General features: G+C 41.3%; 1 protein-coding gene across 2 annotated transcripts in view; it reads left to right on the top strand.

The window, feature by feature from the left end:
• Window positions 1–26597, top strand: part of LOC134932609 (ankyrin repeat and SOCS box protein 15-like) — a 107010-nt gene that overhangs the window by 63159 nt on the left and 17254 nt on the right. For both annotated transcript variants that reach the window (XM_063927174.1, XM_063927175.1), the window contains 3 exons: window positions 15796–15954; window positions 18630–18875; window positions 22219–22390. In XM_063927174.1, coding sequence (XP_063783244.1) covers window positions 15796–15954; window positions 18630–18875; window positions 22219–22390 — 577 coding nt within the window. The remainder of the gene's footprint in view (window positions 1–15795; window positions 15955–18629; window positions 18876–22218; window positions 22391–26597) is intronic.

The raw sequence follows: 26597 nt of genomic DNA, 5'->3' as shown, positions 1-26597 counted from the left end.
ATGATTAAAAAAGAAAATAGCAAATTCGAATGGGCGTTCATTACATCATTTAGCGGTCAACGCAAGAACATTGAACAAACCCTCAACAAGCATTGGGGAGTTTTACGAAAAGACCCAATTATTGGAGATTTGCTACCGGGTAAACCGAAATGTATATTCAGGAAGGCTCCAAATCTTTTAAATCTACTCTGGTTAAAAGCGCATTACCACCCAAAAAACCGATGGGTACTATAAAGTCCAAAGGTTTTTTTAGATGCGGCATGTGCTTAGGCTGTAGGGGCATTAAAACAGTGACAAGCAAGATCACTGAAATTTCCATTAATGAAAACAAGTGGAAAATAAATGATTTTATAACCTGCAATAGCTCCAATGTAGTACATGCAATAAGTTGTAGTTGTGGCCTCTGGTACATTGGACGTACATCAAGACCTTTGAAAGTTCGCATTGGCGAACATCTACGAAACATCAGAAATGGGCTGGCAACCCACTCATTGTCTGAACATTTTAGAACACATCATCAGAGTAATGTAGGAGCGATAAAAATGTTTTGTGGAATACGACACATAAAAGGGCATTGGAGACGCTGTGATAAAGCTAACCAACTGGCACAGGCGGAAATGAAGGCCATTTTCGAACTAGGGACACTTAGGCCAAGGGGGTTAAACTCTGACTTTGAAGTCAAATGGTTTTTATAAAGGGGCCTTTAGGTAACCCACAAGTTAAAAGGGTAACCCACTAGAGAAAAGTTTTTAATGACTTTTTTATCGGTTCCACACATTTGCTTAGTTTTAATTATTTATACTTTGAATTTTTTAAATATTACTGCACTTTAGGTAACTGAATATTCATTCAGACAATGTTAAATCCCTTGTATGTAGAAAATATACTAATTCTTGTCTTGCATTTTAGAGAGAGAACTCTATGTAAAGCTCATGGTGTCACCGGAAGTGACGTTACGGCTGACTGTGTTTTAAAAAATTACAAACACTAAAATGAACCAATGTTCGAGTGGACTATTAAGAGAGTTTTCATATCCATTGAGGATTTTACTGTTTAACACTGACTTTTAATTCATCCCGACGTAAGACCGGAAGTGACGCGACGCATAGGTGAGGAAGTCCCGGTCACCATGGATACCCGTATTTGCGGAAGCTACCGCCGGACGGCTACGCAGGGACTTTAGAACGGGGAGACCCTGGTTACCATGGACACCAATGTAAACGGAAGTCACTCCTGACATCAGACGGAGAGTCAGGAGCAACAAAAAGACTGAGAGATTCAATTAGTTTAACGATGTACGGCTGTGAAAGAACGATTTCATTGGAGCAGGGACATTTAAATAGAGGGCTGGAAGGAGAGGATCAGTATCTTGACTGCACCTTGAAAAAGTCCCCAGCTAGGGGAGGAAACGCGTTGGTATTTTCCTGTGGAGGCGCTGAGCAAGTGGTGTGCCGTTGCCGAGATCCAGCAGTTATCATCTGTGTGAAGTGTGGACTGATCCAGAGCACCCATATTTGGGACACAAACGCTGTTGGGACTGTTTGACCACAGTTCCCATTGATCTTGGTAATTACCCATCCTACACGCCTCCTAGAGGATTTTGTCTTATCTGATCCTATGTCTAATGTGTATTTGTGTATATATGTTTTGTATTAAACAGTACTTCACTATATACAAACCTTTCTATTATCTTACATGCGATCTTATCTGTGAGATTTGAAGGGGAACCTTAAGGAAAGGAAAAAGAATACAGCGCTGGCTAAGTGTTCTCTCCAATTTTATTCTTTTAGATGCTGGGCGCCCGCCCATTGCTTCATTTTCCTGCGTTGCTACTTGGTTAAGTATTGGTTCAGCCGTTGCTGTTCCTCTTTCATGCATGGTTAGCATGGTTTCTTCAGGTTGCATGCTGATTGACATGGTTTCTTCCTGTTTCATGCTAGATAACATGTTTTCTTCATGTTGTATGATGGTTGGCTTGATTTCTTCATGTTTCAGCCTGGTTGGCATGATTTCTTCATGTTGCCTGCTGGTTAGCATGGTTTCTTCATGTTACCTGCTGGTTGACGTGGTTTCTTCATGTTTCATGCGGTTTTGCATGATTTCTTCATGGTGCATGCTGGTTAGCATGGTTTCTCCATGTTGCATGCTGGTCACCACTATCTGTATTTCCTTCTCTCGAAGTATGTCTGTCTCCTCGGGCACAGTTTCTAGACTGAGTTTGGTAGGAGGGGCATAGAGGGAGGAGCCAGCCCACACTGTTAAACTCTTAAAGTGCCAGTGGCTCTCAAATGACCCGTCTATACCCATGGTACTAAATGGAACCCCAGCATCCTCTACAGACTACGAGAAAAGGATTTACCGGTAGCTAATTAAAATCCTATTATTAAGTTTCAAGAATACAAGTGCTATTACAAGCTTCACTTGAGTATGCATAATGTATGTGTGTGAAAGGGGTAATCTAAACACAACAGCATGGTCTGTCTAAAAATGATTAAACACACCTAAAATTATCTTTTATACTCCTTATTACTATTCAGTTTTTCCACCACTAAGATTCAGTCCCAAATCTTACACTTTTCAGTTACTCCCTGATTTATTGTATCTCAAAATAAATTGTCAATGTAATTTATTCCAAGTAAACCCAACAGTTTCCTGGTTAAAATGTAGGACTGTAAACAACCAAAACTTTATGGCATGTGACTGATGTAAGAACACAAAAACAGAATGTTATTAAATAGCGTTTAATAGGATGAAAAAAGTCACAATATGTATTGTATAAAAAGATAACAAAAACTGAATTAAAAAATAAACAGAAAACTCATGTTCTTTTAATGTGACTTCTGCATGGAGTCAGCTAGCATGTGGACAGCTTCTCAGTAATTGACTGACTACCAAAACGTAATGATATCTGAAATCAGTACATCATCTTTTAAACATTCTCTCTCTTGTCGCCCCAAATTTCTATTTACATTGAAGTCATAGCAACATCTGTTAATTGAATTTATAGTCCTTTCTTCTTTTGAACATGACAGAAATGTAATAATAATTACATTTAATAGAATATTATATACAGTATATGAAACATGAATATATTATCTGGAGTCCTTAGGAAGATAATTTACATCTGTATTTCCTTTTATGTTTTGTACTTATGGTTGATGTACAGTAGTTGATGTGACTCATTATTCTTATTACAAATAAATATATAATGAAAGGCAGAGAGAGAGAGAGAGAGATCTGCTGCAACATAGATTATAAAAAATGTCTTCTTCCTTTAGAAGTTTAAAGGAAATGTTGGCTTGTTGTGCGATGGGGTCTGTCACACACCAGACTGGTAAAGCCCCTTTCTGCACTAGATACTGTCACTTCATGGCAGTACATCACTCACCTAAAATATCAGAACATATTTCAAACTATAATAATATGTTAGACTGTGGAGCTGGCATCACTGGGACATGGGCATCACTATCTTGCCTGAGATCAGCTGTCTGCTGCTCAACCAAATTTAGTCCAAATCTCCTGCATATGACTTCAGGGTCCTACAAGTAACCAAGGCACACTATATAAGTCTCTCCAGATTACCAGTACAATTTCTACTGTAGCCTGCCTGCTAGTTCCCATCTGCAGTATCCAGAGTTTGGCTCCTGAGTGCAGTGTATTCAGCTGCTTTTTTTTCCAGTCCTAGCCTTTCCTGATCTGCGCTATCCATAGCCTCCTGTGTATTGTTAAATGATTTTAGACAGTCCTGCTGACTGTTATTCTTTACTCCTGTGTAAGTTGTGTATTTCTCCAGTACTGGTCACTCCTGCTGAGCACAACCCAGAGCCTTCTGGACATTGTTGTATACTTCAAGTTCCAGCCAGTCCTGCTGAATACTATTTTGGACTTCTGTGTAAGCTGTGTATTTCTCCAGTGCTAGCCAGTTCTGCTGAGTGCTATCCATAGCCACCTGTACATTACTGTATGCTTCTGGTTCCAGTCAGTTCCACTAAACATGACTCACAGACTACCTTTTGAGCAGTACTCTCCTCAAGTGCTAATAAGTCCAGCTGAGTGCAACCACAGACTCCTGAGTGTCAGACAGTCTGCTAGTACTCTTCAGTATCCAATGTGATCCTGTGTACATCAAGCACCAGTCATCCCAGCTTGTGCTGTTCACATTCATCTACTGTGTCCTGATTGCATCTATACCTGGGCCAGTATTTACTAAAAATCCGAGTTTGGCCGATTTGTATTTTTTTTTCTAAGTCCCAATCCGGGAATTCACTAAGCACCAATCTCAGCAGTGTCTGGCCTATTCGTAATGGTTTGAATGACAACGTTCCGAAATACGAATGAATAGACCATCGGTCAAACGCGGCTGTTATTTCATAGAATACGGGAATTCACTATTCATTCGTATTTGGGTGTTAGTTTCTGAGTGCTCAAATGCGGTCGTATTTTTTTGCGATTCGTTAAAAAAAGCAGCAAAAAAATAGACCTGCTTTTTTCAGTCATGTTTACATGTGTTGCAAATAAAAAATCACTTACACCTGAATTAGGATGCCTATAAAAGGATGTTAGGCCCATATCAGTATACCTACACTCAGAAATGGCAGCAGGACTGTGGGCCAGTGATCTTTTGTGTGCTGTGGGATTCCTCAGACTCAGACATCAGCCTGTAAGTACCCAGGGCCAAGAAACTGAACATGGTCAGCAGGTTGTACAGGTTCCGCGGAGGCTGCGCAGGCCTCGTTTTTTTAGGGGGCGTTTAAACTTGAACGCATTGTCCGATTATAAGGTCATACAGATGTTCCGTCTAAATCGTAACAACATTTTCCGTCTGTATGACCTTGTCAAACTGGGCCTAGACCCTGAGACAGCACGCTCTTGCCCTGTCTCAGGCCTGCACAAACTCCTGGCTGTGTTGCATTTTATGGCTACTGGCAGCTTTCAGGCTGTGTCTGGGGATGTCATAGGAATCTCACAGCCCTCATTTTCAAGAATCTTAACACAGGTGATGTATACCTAACGACCTCTTCTGTTTTGTGTTTGTTTTATTTTCTCAGTGGCCAGTTCTGTCCTAAAATCTCATGTTTATTGTTCTTTAAAATGTTCACACAGGTGTTGGCTGTTTTGCAGCCCCACATCGAGGCCTCAATCTGCTTCCCTACCCAGGAGTCTCAGTGGCATGCCGTCAGGGTCGATTTCTATGAGCTGGCTGGCATGCCCAATGTGCTTGAAACATAGATTGCACACACATTCAGCTGAGACCACCTAGGGGCAGGCAGCACATATATACAAACCGCCATTTCGAACACTCCACAAATGTGCGGGTGGTTTGTGATGCAAATCTCAAAATAATGAGTGTTGTTGCTGGTTACCCTGGGAGCTGCCATGACTCCTTCATCCTCAGTCAGTCATCCCTCTTTGATAAGTTTTAGGACGGGCAAATGCCAGATGGATGGCTGCTGGGTATGTAATTTGATATGTGTAGGCCTGCGTATACTTTGTCCAAATACAGGTGCAGATGTATTAACCTGTAGAAGGCATAAGGAAGTGAGAAACCAGTGATCTGTGCAAGGTGATAAAGGCACCAGCCAATCTGCTCCAATGTGTAAATGAACATTTAGGAGCAGATTGTCTGCTGCCTTTATTACCTTGCACATATCACTGGTTTTTCACTTCCTTATGCCTTCTACAGGTTAATACATCTGCCCCACAGTGTGTAACTTATGTGTTGCTGTATCTTAACATGAATCACGTTACTATATCTGTCTTTTAGGTGATGGAGGATATGGCTGTTTCTCTTGGCTTCTAACTCCATTGTCCCGACCTGATACCCCTGCTGAACACAATTACAATAATGCACATAAGTCCACGCGGAATGTGATAGAAAGATGTTTTGGTGTGCTGAAATCTAGGTTTCGGTGTCTGGATAAGTCTGGTGGCCTTTTGTTGTATAGTCCCTCCAAGGTGACTCAAATTGTGTTCTGCTGCTGCTTTCTTCATAACATGTGTTTGCAACAACATCTACCACATGTTGAGGAGGAGGAGGAGGAGGAAGAAAGCAGCCAGCAAGCAGAGGAATTAGAGACATCTGGTGATACTTGGAGTACTGATGTAGGGAGGCAGGTTAGGCAAGAGATCATCAATCGCTATTTCTAAGGTAAGCTTGGTTTGCTTATTTCATTTGTTGTGTATTCATAAATAGATGTTTTGCCTTTTTTTACCAAAATCCATTACTCAGAATGTGTCTGTCTCCATGACACATACAAACATACCCTCGCTATATGAAAAACAAATGTCGCATGTGTATTGTGTGTATTTTTAATCTCAAAACAACAGATTATGAGTGGCATGCATTAAGTCTGGATAAGTGTTCGAAAACTTGCACTGCTAATTTCTTACAAGCCCACATCATCCATTTAGTGTTTCACTTTATCATTGTGTGTTACAGGTTCACAAACTCGGCCCTCAGGACCACACACAGTGCATATTTTTCTCGTAACCCAGTAGAAGCACAGGTGTATGAATTACTCACAGACATATGTTAAAAGGTTCACAGGTGGTGTAAATTATGTCACTTGTGATTCTGTGAGGAGACCTGCAAAACAGGCACTGTGTGGGTTCCTGAGGGCCGAGTTTGTGAACCTGTGTTCCCAAAAAACACTCCGCAACATATAATATGTTCGCCTTGAGGAATACATGTGTCCCTATGTGTGATGCACCATCATATTTATGACTCACAAACTTACTGTAATCTGGAAAAATGTATTTCCTAATGTTTGATGCTGTAAACTTGATGATGTGTAAGTAAATACACAGTTTGCCACACATATACATTATTATACACAGTTTTTGTTTTTTGTTGTAAAAGTACATATTTGTTTGTTTCAGCATCATGTGTAAAAACATGCTTAATAATTTTTAACACTCACAAACATGTCCCAACAATACTGACATTCATTTGGACAATGTTTTTCAAACAAAACAAAGGCAACATATTACAAGCTTTTTACGCAACTCAATTGTGTTCTTCTTGTAATGTTGTATAGATAAGATAGCTAAGATATGTATCACTAACATTGTAATTTGGATTGTCTGCAGGCAAAGAGAATGATTGGAATCTAGAAAGAGTAATGATTAGAAAAAAATCAAGTGGTCAGTTTACTTCCTGCTAAAGACATTCTGCCTGGCTGGCAATTATTGTATCTGCAGGCAAAGAGAATGATTGGAATCTAGAAAGAGTAATGATTAGAAAAAAAATCATGTGGTCAGTTTACTTCCTGCTAAAGACATTCTGCCTGGCTGGCAATTATTGTATCTGCAGGCAAAGAGAATGATTGGAATCTAGAAAGAGTAATGATTATAAAAAAATCAAGTGGTCAGTTTACTTCCTGCTAAAGACATTCTGCCTGGCTGGCAATTATTGTATCTGCAGGCAAAGAGAATGATTGGAATCTAGAAAGAGTAATGATTAGAAAAAATCAAGTGGTCAGTTTACTTCCTGCTAACATGTATGTGTGGCTCCATCAACATTTCCCTCCTCCAATACCAAATAAAAATGTTAATGAATAAATGTGCGTACTAAATATTATTTTTTTTGGCCCACTTATAATTAATGATGTTGAAAAAAGGGTCAAGGAGCTAAGTGTTATATTTTTTTCCCAACAAAAACACTTGCTAACTATTTTGAGTTACTTATCACAAATGTCTAACTTGTTTTTTTTTTCACGTTTTTTTGGGTGGCTGCTTGTCCTGCCCTTTGCTTTTAGCACTGTCATGTTGTCGTGCTCTGGTGGACCGTCTTGGTGGTGATGAGACTGGCGTGATATTTGGAGTAGTCGTACCAGAACTGCTGCTTGTTTGCTGTTGGTGCATGCATCTGAGTGTTTCATTCAGGTTAGTGAGGGTGGCATTGAGTTCACGTGTAGCAGCATTTTGATTGTCTACTATTCGGAATAAACTTTCATTAATCTTTTGATTGTTTTGAAAAATGCTCATATAACTTTGCTGTTGTCTGTGCTGTTCTTCCATTATGCGCTGTAAGTTGCCCATGACCTGTGTAATGTCTGTACGCATGAGTTCCATGGTATTGCCTATTCTGGTTGTTTGTTCATTTTGTCTACTCAGATTTCTTGATATTCTTCTGAGGTGAGATGGTAGTCTTGCAAACATTTGTGTCTGCTTACGCAGGCAATCTTCATTAGTGGCCTGCTGTCTAGCCCAATTAGTCCAAAATACCTGATCAGGGCCTTGTGTTCCTGGTGTTGTTGGGCTGTGTTGTGGTGGTGGTGTGCTTTGCTGTGGTGGTGTACTCACAGGTGCTGGGGGGCTCATTCCTTGCATTAATGGCTGCATTTCTAAGATGTTTGTCTCCTCCATGTCACTGTGTTGGTGTTGTTGCGGAGGGATGCTGTTCCCAGGACTCGAAGCTGAAATGTTAAACAAATCTCCGTTAGCTATCCATATGTTTGAGAAATGTAAAAAAAACACTACACATGGAACACATGTCATTCACTGTTGCTTACAACTATTCTGGCTACCAACATCATCACTCATAGCTTAAATACATACATATGCCTGATGGAGGCCAATGTGTCTGGTTACTTAATTGTGAAAGCAAACACTTTAGTTTTATTGTAGCTCACACATACTCCACCATAAAAACACATTGGAATACATAATGTGTTACCTTATAGCTTTGTTCTAACAAACATAGTAATGTTTTTATATGTATTTTGCAATGTTACCTCAAGCACACATGTGATTTTTGGAAAAACAACCTTACTTTTTGCAAACAAACCAACATGCTTTTTTGTTGCAGCATCTTATACCCAATGTCATACTGTATGGCTCAAGTGGACATACATATCTTTACTGGATGTGGACAAGGCCATTTAGTTTGGATTCCATTTCAGCTTGTACTTACTGCGGTAAGTATTTTAGTTTTGGATGTGTTTTGACTTAATGCGGTTATGACTGATTTTGATTATGTTCTGACATTTTACAAATTTTTTTCAGTTTGATACTCACAATCAAGATGAGGGGAGTGTGGATGACATCTTGGAGGTGTGTCCAAAATTTGGAGTGGGGGTACAGAACATACGGACGATAATCTTCGTGGCGGGGTAGCCTGCTGTGTTTGTGCCGGGACATACGACCTTGCTTTCTTTTCGGCCACAGGTTTTTTGTGGTGATGTCTTACAGAAGTGCCACTTCTGCTGCTCCATACTGCTTTTGATGGACCTTTTAATGAAAGTGCAATTTTGTTATGCCTATTCCTTTACAAGCATACCCTATACTACAATGGACACTTTACCTGCTTCCACAGCGTCATCATGATCAGATGTGATAGGAGTTACTGGCCGACGAGTAGTACTGCTTTTTTCAGACACTGTATAAAATGAATTATATTAAAAAATCATGCTATTGTGTATACATCCACCCATTATGCTTATAAACATTTATTCTTTTAGAAATGCTTGTTTTTTATTTAAAACAAACATAAGGACCAGAAATAAAAATAAAATAAAAAAAACAATGACCAAAACACATATGCACTATGGCAACATCAACACAGGAAAACATGTACAGGACACTGACATAGGCCACAAGTTCAAGAAAAGTTTAAAAAAAAAAAAAACACAACTTCATTTTGTATTGGAAGGAAAAATATTACAGATGCAATATATAATTTGCTCTGTGATGTGGCACTCCAAAGACACATTACCACTATATGAGCAAAAACAAAATGCAGTAATTTATTAAAAAATTACACTGCAGTGTGGTGTCACGGTACAAATACAAGCCAAAAATTTTTTTTATTGTTTTTAACATTAAATAATTAACATTATCTAAAGATGACATTACACATGTAAGTGGTTTCCAAACCACTTTCCAGTACTCCAGCCTCTAACATGACAACCACTTTTTTTAAAAATTCAACATGGATCACTTAAATAAAAAACATAGTCACAATTTTTTTAAAAACAACGCCCAAAAGGAAAACATTATTGCAGGACAATTCAGAGACACACCAAGTCCAAACTACACATGCAAAATATCTGTCTGAAAAACACATGACATACAATAAAGTAAGATGTTACATTGGCTTTTATATAAAACATTAACCAAAACAATGTATTTGCAGACACACACTTGAAGATGGGAGTAATATGCAACGTCACATGACACACATTACAAAAATAAAAATAAAAAAAAATGTAAATGCAAATACACATGCTCACCATTCTTCCTGGGCCTATCTGAATCCCTCCCATGGGTTGCAGAGACAACTTCTGGAGGGATTACACTCTGCATGGGCTCCTCATACTCCAGATAACTTGCAATATAGGGCTGCCCACCACCGGTTTTCCGAGCCGACTTGGCCTCCTTGGCCATTTTGGACTTGACATGTCGCTTTATGTCATAGTACCGTTTGCGGCACGTGTCCTGTGTACGCTTGACCACCCCCTCACTATTGACAGCAGCAACTACTTTCGCCCACAACACCGTCTTCCTCCGTGTTGGCACCTTGGCGGACTCAGGGCCAAATAGCTGCCTCTGATACTTCATCAGCTCCCGCACCAATGCCACATTTTCATCAAAAATAAACTTAACATTCCGCCCAGTCTTAGTAGTGGTGCGTGGCTGCGGAGCACTCTGACTGTCACTATCACTAGAGGCTGCTGCAGCAACCTCACCCACCTCCTCCACCTCACTAACCTCACTAACACTCATCTCCTCCACCTGACCGACCTCCTCCCCCTCACTCACACCCTCCACCTCTGAGTCACACATAATTGTGTGTCTAAACAGTTAACACAGGAAATAAAAATAAAAAACAACACACTCCTCCACTACCACTACACAACTCACACACACACACACACACACACACACACACACACACACACACACAAACACTGACAAGGGACTATAAAGAAAAATAACTTGGACTAAAAATGAGACAAAACCACAAAATACAAGACAACAAGAATGACAAGACGACTTTCAAACACAATACCACACTCAGAAATCGCTACCACCACTCCTCTTCAAACCACAAATTCACCTACCTCCACAGCACAACCTCCCTCCTCCTCACCACTAACTAAACCCACGAGGTGAGGACGGTTTGTGGCGTATTTATATGGTTGCGCACAGACACTCCTACCATCTGAAACACAACCAATCACGAACGGGGATGAAAATCGAAACTGAAAGTGAAAATGCGGCCGCGTTTAACTTAGGAAAAAAAACAGCAAATGCAACAAAAACACGTACGCAAACGACAATGACGGCCGTAAATGTGGCAAAAAAAAACGACTGGCATCGACATCGGAAAACACGAAAACAATAAAGTCGACTGCTTCGTAACTTTGCGTATATGGATTCAAAAAGTTGCATGAAAATGCACCCGATACAAAACGAGTTTAAACACTACACAAACCGACTCAAACACGAATATTAGTAAATATTGCCCCTGGTGTGTTCTGCTGGGCTCATCACAGGCTACAGTAATACCAGAGACACTGTTAGTACTAGTCTGTCTATTGTTGTACTCCTTCAATCCTCCAGTTGTTTCCTGTGGTACCTTGATCTCTGTCATGCTACTGTACTTCAGTTTGCAGCTAGAATCTCAAGTGCCACACCTCCAGAACACCCACTACCATTGATTACTGTTCAGAAACATCCTGGCCTTCATCCCGGTCCTCTCAGCATTACTCCATCTTACCAACTACACTACCTGGTGCTGAAGCAGGCTAGTGTTCCACTATACATTGGCTTCTGCTTATCTAAGGACTGCAGTTACCACAGAGACTATTTGTGTAGATTCCACTGGACACTCTCCACAGTTCCCTGTGTTGATCATATTTGCCAGCTCCACTGGTAATCAGAGACTGTTCTTTGGGCCCTATCTGAGATCTGTATAATTTGTGTTCAATAAACAAGTCCCATTTACCATCTATGTGGAGAAACTTTGTTATACCTTCAAGTTTCCATCACACGGTCTACAGCCATACTGTATATCAACCTTGGGTTCTCCTCTGAATCTAGACAAATCTCAGACACTGACAGGGTCAAATGTGTTATCGGTCGATAACACATGGGATCCAATCTCTCTGCACATCTTACATCTGCTCCACCTGCAGTGCAATATAGTTTTGCCCAATTGTTTACTTTTTTGTTTTGCTAATGATCCTGAATAACTCCCATAGTGCAAACCAATCAATTTTTACTTCTGAAAGGGAAATTACGAAGTTAAATATGTCATATTACATATTTAAATACATTTTTGCACTGAATTTTGGACTACTACTAAAAAGGTATTGAGATAGAATATTGTGGGGTAGGGGGATTTTGTGCTCCTTTACATAAATACAAATACTGTAAGTTTTGACTTGGTAGTCTTTTATTGATTTTTACCAAGTTAGAGAGAATTTAGTTATCCTCTCTGAATTGCCATTAATATGAGAATTCCATGCACTGGGACTACAGGGCCTAGTTTCACCACTGTAATTTATTCAAATGTAAATACTTAGGCCTATATCCTATCAGGTGTGGTGAGTTACCGCACGGTAATAATGGGCTTTTTAGCCTGATAACGCTATTGGACTATTCTATTACAGCCTGTTATTACCGTGCATTAACACACCCATTATCGGTCGATAACACATGGGATCCATGATAACATGGTGGACCCATGTGTTCGAGTCCGATAATGGGTCTCAGGGGGCTGGTTAAGTGCCGGCTTATGGGGTTAATAGGATAGCCCCGCCGGAATACTTTAGCTGCAGTAACTCACAGCAGCTAATAGGATATCAGCCTTAAACTCTTAAAGTAATCCATAAATAGGAAAAATGCATACAAAAGTTGGGAAGTATAAAAATGTATCCAAACACTTATACGTAAGTATAGCGACAATTTCTTTGACCAAAAAATGTGAGAAATATGTATGCATTGATTACTTTATAAAGTTTTATTATACAGGTTGAGTATCCCATATCCAAATATTCCGAAATACGGAATATTCCGAAATACGGACTTTTTTGAGTGAGAGTGAGATAGTGAAACCTTTGTTTTTTGATGGCTCAATGTACAAAAGTTTGTTTAATGCAAAAAGTTATTAAAAATATTGTATTAAATGACCTTCAGGCTGTGTGTATAAGGTGTATATGAAACATAAATGAATTGTGTAAATGTACACACACTTTGTTTAATGCACAAAGTTATAAAAAATATTGTCTAAAATTACCTTCTGGCTGTGTGTATAAGGTGTATATGTAACATAAATGCATTCTGTGCTTAGATTTAGGTCCCATCACCATGATATCTCATTATGGTATGCAATTATTCCAAAATACGGAAAAATCCCATATCCAAAATACCTCTGGTCCCAAGCATTTTGGATAAGGGAGACTCAACCTGGGTATTATAAATATTAACTAATGAAGATTATGAAAAACTTGGTCCATGTTCTGCACTGTTCTGTGTCCAATAAGAGAGGGGTAGATGGTTCATGCAGCAGCAGAACATATCAGTTGTGTCACTTCTATGTCTTTTCTTTGGTAGTATTTTATTTAAGTTATGTTAATTAGTTTAAGTTGGATTTTGTAACTAATATTAACTATGATTGCAAATTTGTAGGTTTAAAGTATTTTCTCTTTTGGGCTCAAATAAACTAGATAACCTTAACAATTCCAAAACAATTTACCTGCAATTTAGTATTTTGTAAACTATGACTAAAATATTATTTTAGTCCAAAATTATTACAAAATATAACCATAAGTAAAAATATGCTCAATACTAAAAACATAATTTTCAGCAGTAGGTTTGAGAACATGTTCAAACATATATAGGTATGAAAGTAATGTTCAGAAAAATAATGTGACATGTCCAAGAAATCCTCAGAATACTCATAAGAAATGATTGGAAAGATCTTAAGTCTCTCTTATACCCCTTTCAGACTGACCGCTTCTAACACAGGTTATTGCACATGAGCGCGCATAACCTGTGTTGCTGTGTGGTCTGAAAGGGCCCAGGGGAAATATCCTGGGTTTAGTAACCCGGTATTTCAACCAGGGTTGAACACGATGCGACCCGTTTCCCGTTCATACTGAATGGACATCTAATTTTCAAGCGCCACCCTCGCAGGCGTCACCACTGACGTCACGAACTCGGCAATATGGGAGATGACAATATGGAGATGCCAGTGTAAAGGGGCCTGAGGCGGGTCGCACTCGGGAAGTGCCTGTGTACGGCTCCCGGGTGCGACCCGCCAATAGCGGTGTGAAAGGGTTGTTACTGGTATTACCTTTAGTTAATAACAAATTGATACAACTGTTAATTATACAATAATCATAAATATGTTCCATTAATTATCATCTCTCGTACTGTTGTTCACAGAAAAGCTTTAAGGCAATTATTATTGTGCCACAGCTGGTGCATTTTGGTTGGGATGTACCAAAGAGTTTTTACTACATTCTCTTATGTGCTAAGCCTGCCTGCCCACTTACCAATGCAGATGGTAATGCCAGATTTTTCTAATGTTACCCTGTAGAAGCCTATGGGCTTCTTTCCACATCCCTCTGTCCAGCCGTCAAGCACCGCTTACTCTGGCTCCCCTCACCTGTCTACTGCCTGGTGCATTCCCAGATCCCCTAACCCCCTTCTTCCCTGCAATACAGACAGATGTCTTTCTGGCTGTAGGGAGGAGGAACCCGGGGCCCCCTGCAGATGTCACCTCCCAGGGCTAGGAGGTGGAGGAGGCCCACACACACCCTCTCACTCGGCGGCACAGGCTTTGCAAAATGCTGCTCTTATCGCTTTGCGATACTAATTGCATAAGTTATTGTATATGCGATTAGTTTCAATGCAAATTGTGTCAGAATGTATTGCGCTTTCCTTTTACATCCCACCCTCAGTCTGAAAAGATGATGTCCAGGTGAAGTTATAGCAAAATAATGATAGCTTCCGTTTTCACTATACTGCCGAGTTTGAGCCTGGCCATACCTTTATGGATGCATAACCACCTGTGACAATGGAGGGGGAGCTGAAGAGCCCTCTCTGTATGGCCTTTTCCCATAGCGGAAAACTAGCTAATATAGCGTTAGCTAATAATGACAAGCTACAAAAAGCTAAGCTTTTTCCAAGTGTTTTAAATTACAATATATTCCATCCCCATGGCTCATAGCTGCTGCAATCTATTTTGTACTGAACAAAAAGTTTGATAAATGACCTTAATCCTAAAAGTAAAATGATGCATAAACATCTTTATGGTTTACAGTCCAGTTTTATTGATAAGTACCCAAGTATCTTAAGATTTTCCGTATCCCCAAAATGCCCACAGCTGGAGTGGCTTTCTAGCACCTTGTGTTCCTGTTCCCCATTCGCTAGTTTTTGGAAAGATGTAACTGCCTTCTAGACCACCGTCTTCCCTCTGATGCTTATTTCTACTGACCTGAAGGTATGTGTTATTCCTGCTAATCTGAAATTCTGTGTTGGTTCAGGGACTGTTACTGGCAGAATGCACTCATGAATAAGTGGGAAAACATGTTATAATTGTTATTGATTTATGTTTCATGCTTATTGTAATGAAGTTTGTTTCATCATATTGTGTTGCAAAATAATACATAAATCAATCAAAAAGTATTCATCTTTATTGTGTAAAGTGTACCTCTCACACTGTCCCTTAAGTGTTAGCTTATGATGTCATTAGCGTATTAGCAACTTAAATTGCCAGTAATAACCTAATGACACTGTTAAATATTTGTTCAAATAATGTATGCTCTTGGTTAACTCATGCAGCTGTAAATAAAACACAGTGTGAACAAAAGACTAATGACGGTGAAACTCCATTGACTCTGGCTGCAAAATCTGGTCTGATCGAAAATGTGAAAGCACTTCTAGAAAAGGGAGTGTGGCCAAACACCAAGAATAGCAGGGGAGAGTCTCCTCTTCTGATTGGTAAGCTTCACTATAACAATGACACTGTATCTGTAAACATTTAACTGCAAACAAAAAAACTGTATATATATATATATATATATATGTGTGTGTGTGTATATATATATATATATATATATATACACTGCTCAAAAAAATAAAGGGAACACTAAAATAACACATCCTAGATCTGAATGAATGAAATATTCTTATTAAATACCTTGTTCTTTACATAGTTGAATGTGCTGACAACAAAATCACACAAACATTATCAATGGAAATCACATTTCTGGAATTGTAGTCACACTCAAAATGAAAGTGGAAAAACACACTACAGGCTGATCCAACTTTGATGTAATGTCCTTAAAACAAGTCAAAATGAGGCTCAGTAGTGTGTGTGGCCTCCACGTGCCTGTATGACCTCCCTACAACGCCTGAGCATGCTCCTGATGAGGTGGCGGATGGTCTCCTGAGGGATCTCCTCCCAGACCTGGACTAAAGCATCCGCCAACTCATGGACAGTCTGTGGTGCAACGTGGTGTTGGTGGATGGAGCGAGACATTGTGTCCCAGATGTGCTCAATTGGATTCAGGTCTGGGGAACGGGTGGGCCAGTCCATAGCATCAATGCCTTTGTCTTGCAGGAACTGCTGACACACTCCAGTCACATGAGGTCTAGCATTGTCTTGCATTAGGAGGAACCCAGGGCCAACCGCACCAGCATATGGACTCACAAGGGGTCTGAGGATCTCATCTCGGTACCTAATGGCAGTCAGGCTACCTCTGGCAAGCACATGGAGGGCTGTGCGGCCCCCCCAAAGAAATGCCACCCCACACCATTACTGACTCACTGCCAAACCGGTCATGCTGGAGGATGTTGCAGGCAGCAGAATGTTCTCCTTGGCATCTCCAGACTCTGTCACGTCTGTCACATGTGCTCAGTGAGAACCTGCTTTCATCTGTGAAGAGCACAGGGCGCCAGTGGCGAATTTGCCAATCTTGGTGTTCTCTGGCAAATGCCAAACGTCCTGCACGGTGTTGGACTGTAAGCACAACCCCCACCTGTGGACGTCGGGCCCTCATACCACCCTCATGGAGTCTGTTTCTGATCGTTTGAGTAGACACATGCACATTTGTGGCTTGCTGGAGGTCATTTTTCAGGGCTCTGGCAGTGCTCCTCCTGTTCCTCCTAGCACAAAGGCAGAGGTAGCGGTCCTGCTGCTGGGTTGTTGCCCTCATACGGCCTCTTCCACGTCTCCTGATGTACTGGCCTGTCTCCTGGTAGCGCCTCCATGCTTTGGACACTACGCTGACAGACACAGCAAACCTTCTTGCCACAGCTCGCATTGATGTGCCATCCTGGATGAGCTGCACTACCTGAGCCACTTGTGTGGGTTGTAGACTCCGTCTCATGCTACCACTAGAGTGAAAGCACCGCCAGCTTTCAAAAGTGACCAAAACATCAGCCAGAAAGCATAGGAGCTGAGAAGTGGTCTGTGGTCACCACCTGCAGAACAACTCCTTTATTGGGGGTGTCTTGCTAATTGCCTATAATTTCCACCTGTTGTCTATTCCATTTGCACAACAGCATGTGAAATTGATTGTCAATCAGTGTTGCTTCCTAAGTGGACAGTTTGATTTCACAGAAGTGTGATTGACTTGGAGTTACATTGTGTTGTTTAAGTGTTCCCTTTATTCTTTTGAGCAGTGTATATTTACTTTGTAACATGTTTGCTCATGTGTTTCAGGCTTGTATATTTACCATTGAATAGTCTTTAATTGCAGTGTTCTGATGTGCTACAATGTGGGACAATTTAATCTATAATGACCAAATAAATTAATGTATAGGCAAATATATAGTTTCAGAATTTGGGGGTGTTGTAGTGTGTGTGTGTGTGTGTGTGTGTGTGTGTGTGTGTGTGTGTGTGTGTGTGTGTGTGTGTGTGTGTGTGTGTGTGGGGTGACAGATCCAAGCGCTAACACGTCCCTCCCCCTGCCTGTATTTGTGCTTCATCTTTGACCCCTTTATTTTATTTTGGTCTTCTCCCTCTCTTTCATTTCTGTCATTCTCCCCCCCCCCCTCCTCTCCTCTTTCATCTCTGACCCTCTGCCCCCTCTCTTTTTCATCTTTATCCCCCACACTCTCTTGTAACAGTTCTGGCTGGGGGATAAGTGAGGCTGTGGCTCTGTTTGGCAGGCAGCCAGTGAGAGCTATGAGTGGGAGGGGCAAGGCCTCTTTGCATCTCTCTAGTGTACAGCTGCTAGACACACAACTTACAGCATTATATAATTGATAAATACTAGTAAATGGACCTGGAATTTGCGGCTCAACTCTGTCTGCCCCCACCCTGCCTCCTTCAACCTGTTGCATATTTAACCCATTCTTGGCACAGCATAGACTTCTGTCCACTCCAGATGGTCTTTTCTGTCATTGCAGTGGATGCTGCATGAGGGGATGGAGTCATAAGCTCACACCATACATGTAAGAGACAGGACAGGCTTTAGAAAATTACTATATAGATATATGTAATTTGATATATTTTATGTATTTATCTAAAAATATTTCACATAAAATATGCAATTCATTGTTAAATTTCATCTAGTGATAGTGATACTGGAGGAAAGTTTTCTAAGGAATTACAGTATTTTCTGAGCTTTATAATTTTTTGACTTAATCAGTGTTATCTTATGTTTCAGCTGTCAGAATTAGCAGTTATGATATGGTGACTACGCTAATCAGTTACAACTGTACCATTAACCAGCCCTGTGTGAAGCGGTGGTCGGCAATGCACGAAGCTGCAAAACAGGGAAGCAGTGCTATTATTGCGTTACTTTTGAAAAATGGTGGAAATGTCAGCCTTAAAGATGGTTTTGGTGTGACACCATTGGGAGTTGCTGCTGAATTTGGTCACTGTGAGGTATTAGAACAACTAATACATAAAGGTATGTGAATGGACGTATAAGTTAGCAGGGGTAGATTTTCTACAGTATGGCCAGGTTTTTCAAAGCTGCCAATGATCGTGGCTTTGAGCGTGGTTTGGCAGTCATTACAATTGCCCTTTTGAAATCCATTGTGCAAGCTGCATAGTAAATCTATGACATATATTGTTAATGCACAGGGGCATGATTCGTAAAGGTGCGTTGGTATTTCGACTGCTGGGATCGGCTCCCCCATGTACATTGTTCTTACAACTATAACTTATACTGCTTCTTACTTTCTCTTGTAAAAACTACAGATGTTTTTATCATTTTAGTTTTTTACTCAGCATTCTCTGGAGCTAATCAAGCTTGGCTCTAAAAACAAATGCATATAATAACTCAATAATTATTATTATTGTCTATTTATATAGTGCCGCAATATTACACAACGCATACAGTCTACTTTTCTTACCGCAGCGCATACAGATACTGGCCACACTAGGGTCCATTTTAGTCAGCGGCCAAATAAACTACCAATATGTTGTTGGACCACAGAAGGAACCCAGGCTTTGGGGCAACAATGCTAACCTTTGTGTCCTCTCATGGAGGTACAGTGGGCCTAATTCATATTTATATGCAAACCTGGTGGTGTGCGTACAGATACGATGTTTGCGGGTCTGCGCAGGCACAAAACACATTCTCAAATACAGCACTCGGATCCTTGATAATGCAAACAGGAGGCGTTTATTTCCTACAGACCCCTCCTGCTGCATTTGCCTTTTAATGACACGGAATTGCACAGCCGCTACCTTGCAGCTGTGAAATTCCTTACAATCATGAATTAGGCCCAGTATTTGCTTCAGGATATATTGAAATACTCAACTTTACTGTGTGGTGACCATTAACACTTTTACTATTAGTCAATATTCAAATTTATATATTTCAAATTGTGTCAAATAAATGATGAAAGGTTCGCCACTGTGCTCTGTAGGTAAAGCATTGACCTGATAACGGGCACCACAGAGTACCAAATTCATCGATGGAAGCCTCCAAGTTGTACCAGTGAGTTGAAATGATGAATCAGACAATTTTTATTTTGTAAAACTCAAGTGACAATATGGCATGGTGCTACATGTGCTGTACATTGGTCATTTTTCATGGTGTGTCAATGTTCAGGCAGTTTAACTCAAAAGTCTCTGCTTTCACATTAGTATTGCTAAGCGAACTGTAATGTTCAGCCAAAGATCTTATTAAAACTGTGACTTATGTTGGATCCACTGTGGTCATTGAGGGATCAAAAAGAGATACTGCTGTAATGAAAACATGTCACAGCAATAACTCGCCTCTTTATAGCACATACAAGTATTTCCCTGGTACTAGGAAACATGCCAAATACCAGTTTGTGTGTGCAGACTCTATGAGGAACTCAGTTGCTTACCCAGAGTTAACCCTAGCCAATTTGATGCCCTAGGCAAAATTTTGTCTGGTGCCCCCTAGTACCGCCGCTAGTTCTGCATCTGATCCAGCAACACTCAGGCAGTGGGGCCCACTAGGGGGTTACCCTGTGCCCCTGTGGGCCAGTTCAACCCTGCATAATACCTCACAGTAATGCCCATAATACACATAATTCCACACAGTAATGCACCTTACACATATGCCCCACATTAGTAATGTCCATAATACACATAGGGACAGATGTATTACCCTGGAGATGGCATAAGGAAGTGATAAACCAGTGATAAATACAAGGTGATACACGCACCAGCCAATCACCTCCTAACTGTTAATATACATATTGGAGCTGATTGGCTGGTGCCTTTATCACCTTGCATTTATCACTGGTTTATCACTTCCTTATGCCTTCTACAGGTTAATACATCTGCCCCATAATTCCACACAGCAATTCACCTTACACATATGTCCCACATTAGTAATGCTAGTAGCTTTTCTTTAATTTTATTAATAAAACTTACTTTGCTTGCTGGTGTGCTTGCAGTCAGTGTGTGCGCCCATGCTACCTAGATATGTGAGTGCATTTTGTGAGATGGGGGTGGCAGGATGGGTGAGTGCTTGCGCTCGCACCCATTAAAGGGGCACCCATACAAAAGATGTGACCTCATGGGGTATGCCGTCCTTTGCAAGCCTCATCCTTTATTTTAGCTTGCTGGTTGGACACAGATGGCAGCAAAGTCCAGATACTGCCATACTTGCTGGTTATACAAAAAGACCAGTATCAAACATGTAGCAACTGTCCATTGTCTTCACTGTTCAGTGTGTTTACTGGTGTCTGTTACTCCCGGCAACTGCATGCCCTTTATTTTATACTGCGGGAGCAGTATGCTCTGCTCTCCAGTCTGACGCATCTGAAAGTCACACTGCACTGACGTTTCATATAAAAATAGCGCAACGCAACTTACTTACCACGTTACAGTGCTGGATGGCAGGGGAATTTTACGGCATGGACTGACTGAGAAATAAAGTGTGGGGAAAACACTGCCCATGTTATATTCCTGCAGACACCTGGGGTTTGCACAGGGATAAGGGACACAGGATAGCAGGCTCCCCCTCCCCCATGTGCACAAGCAGTATAGGTGATGTCAGATTTATGTGGACCAGTCTTCCAAAATACACATGTGGTATCATAAGGAACCATCCAGTAATAACCTTATATAGTCAGTGAATATTTCACGGGTCCAGGAATTGCAGTTACTGGGCTTCTGCTGTCTGAGGTCTCACAAGTCAGGGGCATTCAAGCCTGTCGGAGGGAGTTCAAGGGATTGTCTGCATTCTATTTGACAAATGTAAACCACAGTGTATACAAGTACTGATTGAATACATTTAGAAAGTAACGGATAGTTTGCAGACTGTCCCTCTCAGCATGAGATACTGCAGGGACATCCTTGGATGCCCCTAGACATGCTTGGATGCCCTAGGCAAATGCCTAGCCTACCTATAGCTAAGGCCGGCTCTGTGCTTACCCTTACTTTTTGTGCCTCCTGCTTTGTCGTAGCGCAGAATTCTGTGTTCCTTGTGGGCTCAACCAAGTAGTGTACAGTATAACTAAGAATCTACATCCATTTACACAAATGGGAGGAGAGCGTACAGAATCACATTAATTACTCCATACTGGCTGTTAGCATGGAGTTCCACATAGAATATGATTTTTGACATCTAAATATTATTTACAATATGTTTTAGGCACTTGGCTTCAGAAATGAATGGTTGATCTATCTAGTCTGCCAAGTTCCTCCAAGTATAACGTTCATTCCTTTACTATTGTAACAAACATTTCATGCTTTGGTTATGTACAGACAAGAGTGGTTAATGTGTACAGACAAGAGTGGTTAATATGAAGATCCTTTCCTAGGTGGAGATATCAATATACAAGCACATGATGGGTCCACCGTGCTCTCTGATGCAGCTGTTGGAGGTAATCCAGATTGCATTACACTTCTTTTGGAGTATGGAGCTAGTGGAAATGTGCCAAATAAAGAAGGATATCTCCCTATACACAAAGCAGCATATGGAGGACATTATCTGTGAGTAATACTGTTATTCTTACAGGGGGGGGGGAGTAATTAGATACATGTTTTTCATCTTCCTTGTCTGACTACTGAATCCTCTTAGTTGCTGGTTGTCCTTGGTATGTACAAATTCTGTTGGGGAAACCTTACCATTTTCCACAGGTGTAACATGAATCCTGTCTATAATGGCAAATATCCCTTTGGTACCTACTTGTGCACTCTCTCCTGGAATGTCCATGAAACTTTGGGGTGGTGGACCATGATGACTTGTTTTGCTGTGAATCACATCACCATGACACTGCCCCAAGCTGGTTGGACCATACTTGCTTATTGTATGGGAGACTCCTGAATTTCGTGATGCTCTCCCTTCTCTAGGGAATTGGGTTGTCCAAGGTGCTTGTTAAATTGAGTTAATCTCTGTGTCAGCCCCATAGTCTGCAGGTTCTGGAAAACTCTTTATTAGTGCAAAACACTTTTTAGAGTTTACACTTCTTTATTGTCACAGAAAAAGTCATAATTTGACAAGTTACTACCAGGAGCTTTTTTTTTAAATATCAGTCCCAAGAACATAAAATGTATTATTTGTGAATAAATACAGGTCTAAAAACAATATGCAAAAAAGTCCCTTTTGCATTGCTATTAAATATCAAAACTGCTGTAAGAAGAATTTTGTTAACAAACATTTGTCCTTGGTGTGTACATCCAGGCTGTCATTATAATATTCAGCTATAGCTGGGTTCCTGCATTGTGATTTGGCTACTATGACAACCCCAGTCAGGTGGCACACGATGTAGTGAGCTGAGAGACTTTGGAAAACCCCAGTCTTAGCTCTGTTTGTGTGATTGGCAGTCACACTGGGTTGCTCTTCACAAAGATTTTATAATGACATATAGGAGTATAGCTAAGATAAATTGCTATAAAATTCATGTTTAAAAGGTATTTACCTGACTACTTAAAGAAAACAAAACTATGTGGGATTGCTGCTTTATAAAAGCAGTAATCAAACCACCACTAATGCTGCTTTCACATCGCAAAACCTGCTTTTGAAACGGTTCTTTAAACGGTTCTTAAAACGGGTCTGAGCAGTTAAACCCCCTTCACATCGCATGTTGTAACCAGTACATTACCATTTCATTACCGTTTTGGTACCTTTCACACTGAACCCGTTTCACCCATAGAAAACAGTGGTTGTCATTATAAATGGACTTTTCTGGCCCACACATTATTAATAATTATTAATTAATTATTAATCATTTGGATAGTCGTACGATGGAACCCAGCAGCTTGAAGCATTTTAACCATGTTTTTATATATGAGTGCATCCTTGACTGTCCCAGTTATTTGTCTGCAGATTTCCTCATCCCCTCTGATTCTTAGCAGCTCCCTCACCTCTTCATCACTCCAAGTTGCCATTGTATAATATATTTGCAGTAAGAAAATGCTTCTAAACCCACTGTCATGTGTCTGATGTGTTTTTCCTCCAGCTTCCTGCTTCTGCCTGGTGACATCACACATGGAGACAGCCTATCACCTCCTGTGGCTTGGAAATACCATTTCAGAGCCTTTCACACTGCACAGTGAAACGGTTCTGAACCGGGTAGGACCCTGCTTTTTAACCGTTTCAAAATACCAGTATTTTGAAAACGGTAAATTCAAGGTGGCCCTTTCACATCGCAGCTAAAACCGTTTAGGAAGGCTGAAAAATCGGCAAGTTACCGGGTTAAAGCTGCGGTGTGAAAGGGGTATAACTGATTGTAAAGTGGTTATGAATCATGTTCTAAAGTTGAGGGAACTAGCGTGATTCTGGTGAGTTCTCTGCTAAATTTGAAGCAGCAATTGGGTATACGGCAAAACCAGCCTTATACTGTAACTGACCCTTTATTTTGTAGCAATGAACTTAATAAAATCACACTTGTTCCTTCATCTTGGAACCGATTACATAACCCTCTAAATGTGTTATAATCATTCATCTATTTTATATCTACCATCTTTACTGTTGACACCATCTAAATTATATCTTTGTACAGCTACAAATTAAAACCACTAGAAAATTTTCTTTTTATTAGTCATGTCATGTGAAAATAAATGAACACTTTACATGGTCGACTCACAGTATAAGCAAAATTACCATATTGTCCATTTCGCTTACGTCCTAGAGGATGCTGGGGTCCACATTAGTACCATGGGGTTTAGACGGGTCCCTTGGGAGCCATGGGCACTTTAAGAGTTTAATCGTGTGGGCTGGCTCCTCCCTCTATGCCCCTCCTACCAGACTCAGTCTATAAACTCTGCCCGAGGAGACGGACATACTTTGAGAGAAGGAATTACACAGATGGTGGTGAGATTCACACCAGCTCACACATCACAACAGAAAACCAAGCTAACCAGCTTGAATTAAGTAAGCAACCGCTGAACAACATTACTTAACCAAGTAACAATGCAGTACTTAACCAAGTAACAAGGCAGTACTAGACCAAGTAACAACTGCAGGAAAACGAAGCGCTGGGCGGGCGCCCAGCATCCTCTATGGACTACGAGAAAAGGATTTACCGGCAGGTAATTAAAATCTTAGTTTCTCTTACGTCCTAGAGGATGCTGGGGTCCACATTAGTACCATGGGGATGTACCAAAGCTCCCAGTACGGAAGGGAGAGCGCGGAAGCTCCTGCAGAGCTGATTGACCAAACTTAAGGTCCTCAGAGGCCAAAGTATCGAACCTGTAGAACTTAGCAAATGTGTTCGACCCTGACCAAGTAGCCGCTCGGCAAAGCTGTAAAGCCGAGGCACGCCGGGCAGCCGCCCAGGAAGACCCCACCTTACGAGTAGAGTGGGCCTTAACAGATTTTGGACACGGCAATCCTGCCGTAGAATATGCATGCTGGATAGTGAACCTGATCCAGCGAGAAATCGTCTGCTTAGAAGCAGGATACCCAACCTTGTAACTATGCAAACCGGTTGCCTATCAGGAAACTGGTGGAAGGAAAACATTTTCTCTATCGTCCTAGTGGATGCTGGGGTTCCTGAAAGGACCATGGGGAATAGCGGCTCCGCAGGAGACAGGGCACAAAAGTAAAGCTTTCCGATCAGGTGGTGTGCACTGGCTCCTCCCCCTATGACCCTCCTCCAAGCCAGTTAGATTTTTGTGCCCGGCCGAGAAGGGTGCAATCTAGGTGGCTCTCCTAAAGAGCTGCTTAGAAAAGTTTAGCTTAGGTTTTTTATTTTACAGTGAGTCCTGCTGGCAACAGGATCACTGCAACGAGGGACTTAGGGGAGAAGAAGTGAACTCACCTGCGTGCAGGATGGATTGGCTTCTTGGCTACTGGACATCAGCTCCAGAGGGATGATCACAGGTACAGCCTGGATGGTCACCGGAGCCTTGCCGCCGGCCCCCTTGCAGATGCTGAAGTAAGAAGAGGTCCAGAATCGGCGGCAGAAGACTCCTCAGTCTTCTAAAGGTAGCGCACAGCACTGCAGCTGTGCGCCATTTTCCTCTCAGCACACTTCACACGGCAGTCACTGAGGGTGCAGGGCGCTGGGAGGGGGGCGCCCTGGGAGGCAAATGAATACCTATTTTGGCTAAAAATACCTCACATATAGCCTCCGGAGGCTATATGGAGATATTTAACCCCTGCCAGAATCCGTTAAGAGCGGGAGACGAGGCCGCCGAAAAAGGGGCGGGGCCTATCTCCTCAGCACACAGCGCCATTTTCCCTCACAGAAAGGCTGGAGGGAAGGCTCCCAGGCTCTCCCCTGCACTGCACTACAGAAACAGGGTTAAAACAGAGAGGGGGGGCACTAATTTAGCGTTAGAAATATATAAAAAAGATGCTATAAGGGAAAACACTTATATAAGGTTGTCCCTATATAATTATAGCGTTTTTGGTGTGTGCTGGTAAACTCTCCCTCTGTCTCTCCAAAGGGCTAGTGGGTCCTGTCCTCTATCAGAGCATTCCCTGTGTGTGTGCTGTGTGTCGGTACGTGTGTGTCGACATGTATGAGGACGATGTTGGTGAGGAGGCGGAGCAATTGCCTGTAATGGTGATGTCACTCTCTAGGGAGTCGACACCGGAATGGATGGCTTATTTAGGGAATTACGTGATAATGTCAACACGCTGCAAGGTCGGTTGACGACATGAGACGGCCGACAAACAATTAGTACCGGTCCAGACGTCTCAAAAACACCGTCAGGGGTTTTAAAACGCCCGTTTACTTTAGTCGGTCGA

The sequence above is a fragment of the Pseudophryne corroboree genome, chromosome 6 (genome assembly GCF_028390025.1).
Source record: "Pseudophryne corroboree isolate aPseCor3 chromosome 6, aPseCor3.hap2, whole genome shotgun sequence".
Taxonomy (NCBI): domain Eukaryota; kingdom Metazoa; phylum Chordata; class Amphibia; order Anura; family Myobatrachidae; genus Pseudophryne; species Pseudophryne corroboree.
This window is presented reverse-complemented; position numbering and strand designations above follow the sequence as displayed.